Consider the following 11,168-nt stretch of genomic DNA (forward strand, 5'->3'; position numbering starts at 1 on the left):
ACGTGTCTGCTCACAATCCTCCAAGTTCCCAAACCGTTATTCCTCCGACTCCACCCTGAGGTCAGCTTGGTATTTCTGAGGGAGTTTCCATCACTGAGGTCAGCATGCCTCCGATAACAACTGTGTGTGAATAAGTCAGCAGAAGAATGGGAAGAATGGGGGGGGGAGAAACGTACGACCACACAGGAAGTTATAATTGAGCGTGTGTCATTTTACGGGTAAGGAAGTTAATATTTTGGCCAGCTGTTATCAGTTTCTGCATAATTTCACCCTCAGGATGCCTTCATTTTTGGCTTTTTGTCGCGTCCTCCCCCTGGTGGCCAAAGATGACATGATCACTTAATATTATATTGATTCCTTAAAAGCACTCAGGCTAAAATGCAAGAAACCTTTTTAAATGTGAAAATAAAAACAATCCTCATTGTCTATTTGTTCGGTGAATATAAAGTGTAAAAAGTTATTTTCACACCAAATTCATGAACACTTTATTTTTAATTTTGCACTGAGCCGTATACAGCATAGGATGGTGCTGAAACATCTGAGACTCTTTGGTTGACGGACATCAACGCGCATCGGCAGCCCTGCATTTCATTGCAGTAGGAAGTTTTAGATCTCTGCAGTGGTGTGGAAGTGCACGTTGCCCATGCATGCATCTGTACTGGTATTGCACACACGTAGACCTCCAAATCCCTCCAGCTTCTTTACAACTGTAATTGCAAAGCCCCTGTTCCACTTCTTTCTTACCCCGACTAGATCACTACACGATATTTCATTCAGAGATCCCAAAAAGCAAAATTATTTGGGCCTCCACGGTGAAAAGCATATTTTTCAAGAGGCCTTTGCTCAAATGAATGTGCAAATTATATTTTGGACAGAGTTATAGCTCTATATATAACCTCTTTCTTCAATCTGACACTAAAAGATCGGTTCAAGCTGCATATGGTCTAGATTCTCTATAGGTTTTATACATTCAATCAAAAATCTGCTTCTGAGATTTAAGCTTTGCTTCTTCTTTTTACAAAAGGCATCTTTACATTCCACCTTTTCTCCAGGAAAACCCACAACTATCTACCCACAACATAAGAGTGAGTCCTTATTTTGTGAAGCAGAATGCTCTTGCAACTCGTGGCCTGTACGTATGAATAAGTCCGTCCACTAGAGGTCGCCATTACTTTAGTTAAATTAACCCACAACATAAACAACAGCCACAAAAACATCATGAAACCATGAAGCATGTGAATATAATACAGAGGAGCATCCTGTGTTGATACCCCTCATTCTTCATAACACTGCACATCATATTAATCATGATCTGGACAACATTAGCCCTTGTTCTGTTACGTTTACATTATCTGCTGCATTATTGTTCTTAATATAATTTTTAAATATAGTCGGAACAGTGCAAAAGCTCCTCAGTGCTGTAGTGCCGGTTGGAGGGTCCAATGGGATATTATAGGACTCGCTGCTGCAGCAGGGCTTTGTTTAAATCGGGCAAGATGGCAGCCATGATAAGGCGGATGGAGGATGCTGATGAAGGAGACTCAAAACTGGACCCAGTTGGTGGAGGAAGAGTTTTGTGGGGTTGGCTGTGGGACAGAGCTGGATGGAGACAGGCTACAATTAGAGATGCATAAAGTGTGAAAATTATTAAAACTAAAAATTCTTTGCACAAAAAAAAAAAAAAAAAAAAAAAAAAAAAAAAAAGTCTATACCTTGAGGGGGTCGAGAAGTCTCCCCAGATATCAGAACTAGGGGTGGACTGGACTACTGTATTAGAATTGCTACTGTCCAGCTCAAGCAAACAACCTGAAAAGGGAACAGTGTGAAAAATAAATCAATCGTTCTGCTTTTGGATCTTCACAAATTAATTTTCAGACTATTTACTGTGTTCACTTTTCATTTCAGTGTGTAGTGGGTGATACTTCCACTAGCACGTGCAGATGGGAAAACAATGTGAATAGGCGTGTAGGATGCCCATGACGTGACAGGCTAAAAACCCGAACAATTCTAAAAACCTAGCCGGACCCAATGTCCAGGTCTCAAAAATAGGGCAATTTCATTACATCATTTTTTTACTTGGGTAACTGTTCATATTTTGTATATGGGTTGATGTACCACTTGTGGGTTGTACTGTGTTGTGGTTTGATGTTGGAGGCGGAGCTATTTTTCCCCCTGGAGGTGGTGGGAGGATCCCAAAGCCCCCTGTGCTCTGTGGACGGGGTTTATCCCTCTTTTTCCCTTGCTGGGGCAAAAAAAAATGTTGGTTATTTCCCTCAGTGTTATATTCACTAAATAAGGTTAAATGCATAAAATGTTTTAAATTTCTATGGAAGATGCAGTGATGACAGCATACCCCAATGTTGAGCGTAATGGTTTGACCCTCCTTAAAACCCAGATCCAGCTTAGGTCTTGTGTCTTGAGCCTGAGCATTTTTGCTTAGTTCAGTTTCTTGTTTCACCCACCTATGATAACCCGAAAAAAATATATATATATCACTAGTAAATGAAATCATGTAATTCTTGCACAAATTGCACTTTTTGCTTGTCATATACACAGAATGGTTACTTTGATATGATACTTGTCTTATTGCCTTATTGTAAGAACAGTTAATCAATGAGAATACGAACATGAGTGTGGAAATCGCTTCCTATTTGAGGTTCTGAGGACTTCCACACGTCTGTTTAAAACAACTGTGACGTACTTGAAGTGATCCTGAAGGGCCACGTTGAAATCAAAGGCATCTCCTCTATCCCCAAAGCCAACTCCAATGAATGCACTGCGACCTGGGGGTCAGATTGAGGAACATCAAAAGTGAAAATAAAAAAATGGGGGATCTAAAAAATCTAAATGGGGGAGAAGCTGATCTGATCACTGCGTCGCTCTCCGTTTCCTGGATCACTCACCATTGTCATCCTGTATCCGCAGCACAAAATACCGACTCGAGTCGCTCACTGTTTCCACCGCGATGCCGGGATACTCTTGGACCGGCGCCTGGGCGAACAGTTCCCCTAAAAAAGCAGCAAGGGGACAGATTTGATCAGCCCTGCCGATTCTGACCTTTCACTATGTTCTGGCCTTACGCTCACCTGAGACTTTGTCTTCCAGTTTGATGAAAGCCACCTTCCCTTTCGCCGTCACCCGCATGCGACCAGTCCAGTCAGGGGCGTCAAGTTTCCAGTCTGCGGCCCTGAAACAGGCAGCCGTCGTTTGTATTGTGGTAGTAGCCTAGTGGGTAACACACTCGCCTATGATCCAGAAGACCCAGGTTCTAACCCCACTTACTAACATTGTGTACCTGAGCAAGACACTTAACCCTGAGTGTCTTCATTCGTAAGGGTGTCTGGTAGGTTCTGGACGATACACCGTGTATCACGATACGTGGGTCACGATACGATTATATGACCATATACTGGGATACTGTACATATTACAATATTCTACAGTTCACTGAAAACGTAAAAACAGAGCTGATATACAAGATGCTCTGTATGATCTGTGTGGATCACATTACATTAATAATTCAACCAAAACAACATAACTCAGAACTGAATTTTAACACATTGAACAATTGCACACAAAAAAAAGAAGACATTTATGTCTGATCCAGTTATCCAAGGTTGGTGTGGTGCTTGTAAAGGACTGAGCCAGCACCATATTTTCTATATAAAAAAAACGTTGATACAATATCACCACGTAAAATATCGTGATATATTGCTGTATCAATATTTTCTAACACACACACACAATTTTGTTATATTCTCATATAAAATCACACCAAAATAATAAAAGTGAGCCAGACAAATAAAACAAAACGACATAAGCAGTTCAGAGTCAATTTAGCTAAATGAGTTCATTTTGCTCAAACTAACAAATCTGGCATTAGGCTACACCGAAGTGTCACCAGCAGCCACGTCAGTGTGAGAATCTGGGTTACCAGGGAAACACACACACGCGCACACACACACACACACACACACACACACACAGCTAATTTATCAGCCCACCAGGGGACACGTAGCCTAATTGAATTATGATATGTTGAACTCATTTGCTTTTTTTACATTCGGCGAACAAAACCTGGCAATGATTTCCTTTGTTAGTTTCAAAATGAAAAATATATATGTATGTATATATTTATGTGTGTAAGTATGTATATATTTCCCATCCTTCACGACAGAAGGACATAACAAGTAAATATGATAAAAATAATAATGACATTACATCATGAAACAGGCTATCAGGCGTGAGACCGTAAGCGGGGAACAGCAGGTGCGTCGCTCTCCGTTTCCTGGAGAATTACGGCTGATCATCAGCTGACGTCAACATTCTTCACGCTCATTCAGGGATACACGACACAATGTTACGTTATTATTATTATTTTTTTTTGCGTGTAAACCTCTCACCTATGGCCGCGGTTGGAGGCCCGGGGCGGGATGCGGTAAACGTTGACATCTGGCTTCACGCACAGCACCGACTCGTACTCCCCTTCCGCCGCCATCTTGAATTAAGCAAAAAAAAAAAAAACATTGCTCGAGATTCCCGGCGAGAGATGCGGGATGCGCGCGTGAACGCGCACGCACGCGCGCACGCGGGCACGGGCGCGCGGATGCGAGTCAGACGCCCAGAAATGCGCAGAGCCTTTTAAGATTCGGCTCAGCGATTTCTTGCTCTATTCGGATTAGAAAATGGCATAAAAAATAAATAGAAAAAATAAAATAGAATTATTCTCATTGCCACGCCCCTGTGACGTCAAAATGGGCGGGTCTAGTGGATTTCTTTTGACAGGTAGGCGACAAACGGAAGCGGAAATTTCCGGTATTCTCGGGAGCGCGCAGGCTGCTTCCCATCCCCATCACCCCAAGGTTGGTAGACTTCTCTTCAAATATTGACATCAAAATCATTTCATAATTACAATATGCCCGCCACAGCTGTGTATAGTGTGTTTTGCTGACGTTGACGTAGACCGCGTCGATCGGCGACGTGCAGCAGCCCAGCGGGTCTCACGTTACCGTCACCCAGCCTCCCTCGCAGCCTCCGCTTCACACGCCGTCCTCTTCCGCTGCTCTGCGGCGCACTAATATTCCCCAATAACGGGGACTGATCGATACCGACGATACCGCCGGGTGGCTGCGGAGCAGGTTATTAATGCATGAATATGCACGCGTTTATGTCGTTAAAAGCCACCATGCTGAGGCCCGTCGAGCCGCTTCTCTCTTTACAAGGATTTGCATCTGGGTGTTGGGTGTCCCTCTGTACATGTCACCTCCTAACTGTAACACATTCATCTCTGGCGTCCCTAAGAACCGCAGGACGTTGGATCGGTCCACACTATCATGGCACTGGTCGATATGGGTAATTTATTGTGAGAAAAACAATCACTTTGGTCCCAGTATTTATAGAGTAAGTTGTCTACTAAGAAGCCACTAAACACTCAGTCATCTGTATTTGTACTGTATTTTTTACATGCTTGCATGTAACTGTCATTCACTCAAAATTACCCATCAAGTTCTGTATGTTTGGAACATGGTGCATTATGAAACATGGTGTGTCATGAAATAGCTGATGACTGGGTGGCCTGTAAACTGTTTCCATGGAGGGTCGATTAAAAATGATTGGATGTGGTCGTCTTTCAGGCCTTTGCACCATCGGATCAAATGTTGTTGCCTTGGGAAGCTCACGGCAAGAGCAGCTTGTGAGACACGAACAGGACTGGTGAGACAGAGACCCCGATTTCAGACGGGTGAGGACAGGCCTCTATGTGCAAATGAAAATTATCAGCTATATTTGAGCATTGGACCATTTTTGGGTTTCAAACACATTTGTAGATTTGCAGACAGTCAATTCTTAATTAGCCTGCAAGGATCCATTTATAAATGTAACATCCTGACCTTCCACTTGATAAGTTGCTGTAAGTTGCTCTGGACAGGGGGTCTGATAAATGGCATAAAGGTAAAGGCTATAATTCAGTATTAAATTAACGTATGAGTGTGAAATGTAGTTTTTAGAGCTGAAACAGGAATCACGTGGCTTTGTTTGCTTTTCAGCACTACTAAAACGACACTCCTGACACCATGACGCACTCAATGCTGCGGCGACAGCTGAAGAACTTGGTCCAGAACTTCTCTGAGGCCGAGGTTAAGGTGAGACTGATACAGAAACTCAGCAGGTTTCGTTCTGATTTGTTTAGTCGCATCCAGTGGCAAGAAGGCTTTTGTGCTTAGGCCAGCATTAATGTTGCTGCTTGAAAGGCATTCTGGGAGTAAATGCTGATGTCAAGCTGAAATGTTAGCAGATGACACTAGCAGAAAGTTTATCTGTATATTTATCACACACTTCTCTCCAATGAGACATACACTCTGTAAATGTGTTCTAACACTGCAAGGTGCTGTATAATTCTTAAAAATCATATGCTTGATAGATGATGAAACTGATTTCATGAAATTCTGTTCCATTAAGAGTTTTATCCAGTTTTATGTAAAAAGATTTCAGCCCTGGCTACACAGTAACAGCCGAAACGCAGCACTTAGCCGTTCCCTCCGTGACGTCGTGCAGGTTAGAGAAGCCACCTCCAATGACCCATGGGGTCCATCCAGCTCCCAGATGACCGACATCTCGGATCTGACCTACAACATGGTGGCCTGCAATGAGATCATGAGCATGCTGTTTAAGCGCCTGAATGACATTGCCAAGAACTGGCGGCACGTCTACAAGGTGAAATTTCACTTTTATTTTCTTTGCTTTTCGGACCCTAAAAATATGTACAGCTTTTCATTTTACAGCTATTATTCTTTATTATGCAAAGCAAAGGTATTCAGTGAACAAATAGCAAATCTAAACTTCATCCATCCAATTCTGGAGTAGTGGTGTTTCCATGGGTTTAGATGTAAAATATTATTTTTGGTAACTAGACTTTATACTAACCATTAGAGAAACAACTTTGGCTGTGGTCACACATTTGACCACTGAACATTGTTATCGTGATGTTTTTTTTTTTAAATTGTGTAACATGTGGAAGTCCTCAAAACTTAAAATAGGAACCAATTTGTGCACTCATGTTGGTAATCTTATTCTGTTATTCTTATAACTGTTCTTACAATAAGTCAGACATTGTGTGTATTTGACAACAGCTTGTAACTGTCTGGGAACGGAGGAGACCAGTTGTCGAGATATTTCCTTGTTATTACTGTCTAACGCAGGATTCTTGCTGCCCAGATCTCTTGGGTCTTCCTTGTTGCATCCTGCATTTCATGATGCATCAACTGTTTGGAATTAACGACTGCAGTCAGGCCCATGCAATGACGTAGATAGTACCCTTTTCCCATTCTTCTGACCTTTTTTCTCTCTGTTTAAAGTCGTTAACGCTCCTGGAGTACATACTGAAGACAGGGTCCGACCGAGTCGTTCAACAGTGCCAGGAGAATGTTCATGTTGTCAAACCTCTCACCGAGTTCCGCTTCACAGACAAAGACGGAAAGGATCAGGTACACATTAAGTACCCCTGGCTATATTATTTTAAAAGCTTATTCATATTCAAGTTATATTTTGTTAAGTATTCTTTTACTTCAGATTGATCAAAACCCTGATGACGGTGTGTTGGCCTCTGCAGGGTATCAATGTCAGAGAGAAGGCCAAGATAGTGCTGCTGCTGATCGAGGATCCTGAGAAATTAAAGGAAGAGCGTGAATTAGCAATGAAGACAAAAGATAAACTGGCAAAGGCTTCCTCAGGTACGGAGCAGTGAAGAACTGGGGTGGGACCTGGATTATTTGGAATATTAAATGTCAGTTGTTGGCTGTATTGGTGAGTGCAGGAGCATATTCAGAAATTGGTATGTAACTTGTCTTCTGTAGCTGCTGCAGAGGCACTTGCAGAGAAGGACAAACCCGTGGTTCTCCCGTATACTGGCCTCCCCTCCCTGGACAACATACCGTCAGTGGCCGACCTCACGGCCTGCATGGCCGCCAAGAAGGAGGAGCAGAGGAGACTGGAGGCCAAGAGAAAAGAAGAAGAGCGAAGGGTAACAGATTCTTCAGTTAGTCTTAGACCTGATCTGGCAACAGCATGAACTGCATTATAAAAAATGGATTTATTAGTATGTGCATGGCTGAACTCCTGAACCTACTGTATATGCAGGCAAAGGAAGGTGACACAGAACCTGATCTATGGGAACAGAGTGCAACGGCAGCACCCCCATCGAACTCTGACCCCTGGGGGGCTCCGGGTGGTGAAGCACAGACCAAAAATGACCCATGGGGTGGATCAAGTGAAGATACCCCTGCCGGCAACGATCCATGGGGTGATGGGGGCGATGTCCCCAAAGATTCAGGCACCACCACCAACGACCCTTGGGGCGGCTCAGGGGACACAGCGAAAGAGTCACCACCCGCCTCCAGCGATCCGTGGGGTGAACCTGCAGAAGCAACAGGGACAGAGGCTCCTGCCAGCAATGACCCCTGGGGTGATGCGGGTGACACCTCGAAGGACACAGGATCAGCCAGCAATGACCCCTGGGGGGCACCTTCCGACGCCCCTGCAGAATTCACGTCAGATACGTCCGATGCGTGGGGCGCCCCTGTGGCTGACACGTCTTCTGATGATAACCCAGCAAGCTCTGATCCATGGGGGGCGCCGTCAGATGCACCCACAACTACGTCCGATCCCTGGGGTGGAGGAGGGGACGTGTCTGCAACGGCGCCCTCCGACCCATTTGGTGATTCTACCAAGGCTGACAATGACCCCTGGGGGTCATCAGGTGACTTGCTTACCTCCAGCATAAGTGGTATTTTAGCTTTGTTTTCTGGCACTCCTGGCTAGCATATAATTACATAAAATAAACTTAATGTAATGTGATTTTGTGTGATTTTTAAATATTTTCATCTGGTCATGCCTGATTTCCATCCTCGACTACATGCAAACGCACCACAACTATCGGCAAATAAGTGTGTACTCTGTGTCTTTTATGTAGGGATTGTTTCTAATATGATTAGGATGGCTAGGATTTACTTCCCCACACAGGAAGTAAACAAAATGCTGCTGCATTCATAATTAGTTGCAGTCATTAACACGAACATTCAGACCTGAATCAATTGTCATTGCTAAGATGCATTGAGCGATACTAACCTATGAAATGCTGTCCTTCTCAGCCCCTCAGACAGCCAGTTCTAATGACCCTTGGGGCACCCCAGCAGCTCCATCAGACAGCATGGCAGCAAATAATGACCCATGGGGTGACGGAAGCTCTACAGCCACAAATGCCGCCTCCACAGACCCCTGGGGGACCCCGACTGAAAGTGCTACTAATGGTTAGCCCCACTTTTCTGTCATTCTTCTTTAATAATATGGTTATTGTTACTTTGTTAAGAAAATCAATTAAAAATATTAGCCCATGTTACATCATGGTCCATAAGAATCTAGTTTTGTTCCTGTATGTAGAAATGGATCTGGGTTTTATAATGGATTTCAGTGTATCTTTCATGCTGGATATCATTTTATTCAGTATCAAATTAAGGTACATAAAGTTTTTCACTCTTACCTACAGGCCTGGTGTACAACTAATTTATTGTTTGTCAGTCATGGATGCTGTACAGTGTTTGTCCCCTTGTGTTCTCCAGGAAACTCTGAGGCAGATGAATCGAAAGCGGGGGGCTCCTTCCTGGGAGACGCAGCATCGCTGGTGAACCTAGACTCGCTCCTCTCCACCAAACCCAAACCTAAACAGCCCCCACTTAATGCCATCCCCACCACTTCTGCTGCCCCTCATGGTAAGGAGGGTTAAAAGAGAGATGAATAAAAAGAGAGAGAGAGAGAGAGAGAGAACAAGAGAAATCTATTAGCCATACAATGGAATTGTATGTGTGGCCGTATTTTTTATTTTCTGTGCAATTGTTTGTAGGATTAGCCATGTAGATACTCCCGCCTGTACAGTAGGTATAGTCCTGTAGACATTAAAGGTTGTAGTGTAATTTTTTTTGTCTCTCTATATATGCTCTGTTCTCTCTCTGCTTGCTCTCCACCACCCCATTCTCCTCCCTTGTTCCTTCATTTCCCAGGCATGACCTGCCCCATGGGCAGTACTCTGCCTAATAGCTGGTTCAACCAAACATTTCCCAGCACTCCTAGCTCATGTGGTTTCACCCCGAAGAACAGCTTTGGACCTGGCCTCGCCACACCCACCAATATGGGAATGCCAGTGTCCCAGCATACCTCCACTCTTCAAGCTGTACCCCTTCATAATCTAAGCATGTCTGCTGGGAGCTTTCCCATGACACCCCCCCTGACACAAACAGCGATGGTTAGACCGATTGGGGTGGTTGCAGGACCCTCAGACCCACCAATGGGGACAGGGGTCCCCATACAGGGACCCAGTGGGACGAATCCTTTCATCTTCTGAGATAATCAACTCATCACACCCATCCCATAACCCTCCTTCCCTCCGAGCCTCACCTTCTCTATATGTATGATATATGTGTGTATAAAAAGCATACAATATTAAAAGTAAAAAAGCAGTATAACATTTTGAACCTTACGTCCCTCTGAGTTATATACATGATTTCAAATGTAGCTCATCTTGAAGATTCTCATTTTGAAGGAGATTCATACTCATCACCATTTATGAGAAAAATGTGAGAGTTAGAAAGTTTATAGATATAGAAATGCTTAATTTTTTCAGGCCTCTTGTTTAGATGTCGTGAAAAAGAAGACATTGGATGGATGGATGAATAAATGATTTGCCATCATATTTGAAATAGTGTAAATGGCAGTACTTTATTCAGTCGTGACTCATAAAATTGAACAATCTTAGTAATATGCTATTGATAAAATGTAAAAATGTTTTTAAAGAAGCACATGTGGAAACAGCCAGGACTGGAAATTCAGGATGCAGTACGGATGAGTACTAGAACATTCCAATTTGTCATTAAGTAGAATTTATTTATTTATCTATTTGTTTGTTTGTTTATCTATCTATCTATTTGTTTATTTATTTATTTAACCAACCCATAGATAAATTAATGCAAATGTAACTATTTGGATTTTCTCTTTATTATTGATATGTCAATTCTGTATGTTGTAATTATTATTATTATTATGATTATGAATTTAATTTTCTATACAAAAAAAAACTATTTATTTTACAATGCGCAGTATGTCAGAGCTGTGTTGTTTTGTGTG

At 42.9% G+C, this 11,168-nt stretch overlaps 2 protein-coding genes across 4 annotated transcripts; one reads left to right on the forward strand and one right to left on the reverse strand.

Moving 5' to 3' along the window:
• Window positions 1-460: 460 nt before the first annotated feature.
• necap1 (NECAP endocytosis associated 1) lies at window positions 461-4,555 on the reverse strand. Its single transcript, XM_028963774.1, has 8 exons — window positions 4,403-4,555; window positions 3,087-3,187; window positions 2,904-3,008; window positions 2,702-2,783; window positions 2,354-2,462; window positions 2,116-2,242; window positions 1,713-1,806; window positions 461-1,599 (listed from the first exon to the last, which is right to left on the reverse strand). The coding sequence occupies exons 1-8, from the start codon at window positions 4,495-4,497 to the stop codon at window positions 1,542-1,544; spliced, it is 771 nt and encodes a 256-aa protein (XP_028819607.1). The 5' UTR covers window positions 4,498-4,555; the 3' UTR covers window positions 461-1,541.
• A 152-nt stretch (window positions 4,556-4,707) lies between these two features.
• Window positions 4,708-11,164, forward strand: epn1b (epsin 1b). Of its 3 annotated transcripts, XM_028963702.1 has the most exons (11): window positions 4,709-4,861; window positions 5,633-5,739; window positions 6,044-6,139; window positions 6,552-6,710; window positions 7,352-7,480; window positions 7,606-7,726; window positions 7,850-8,016; window positions 8,133-8,751; window positions 9,143-9,301; window positions 9,611-9,760; window positions 10,049-11,163. In XM_028963702.1, the coding sequence occupies exons 3-11, from the start codon at window positions 6,071-6,073 to the stop codon at window positions 10,387-10,389; spliced, it is 1,914 nt and encodes a 637-aa protein (XP_028819535.1). In that variant the 5' UTR covers window positions 4,709-4,861; window positions 5,633-5,739; window positions 6,044-6,070; the 3' UTR covers window positions 10,390-11,163. The 3 variants fall into 3 exon arrangements, with proteins under 3 accessions (XP_028819536.1, XP_028819537.1, XP_028819535.1); XM_028963703.1 differs by lacking the exon at window positions 5,633-5,739 and having other exon boundaries at window positions 4,708-4,861; window positions 10,049-11,164; XM_028963704.1 differs by having other exon boundaries at window positions 4,708-4,861; window positions 9,611-10,191.
• The last annotated feature ends 4 nt before the right edge of the window (window positions 11,165-11,168 follow it).

Source organism: Denticeps clupeoides, chromosome 20, assembly GCF_900700375.1.
Source record: "Denticeps clupeoides chromosome 20, fDenClu1.1, whole genome shotgun sequence".
Classification (NCBI taxonomy): Eukaryota; Metazoa; Chordata; class Actinopteri; order Clupeiformes; family Denticipitidae; genus Denticeps; species Denticeps clupeoides.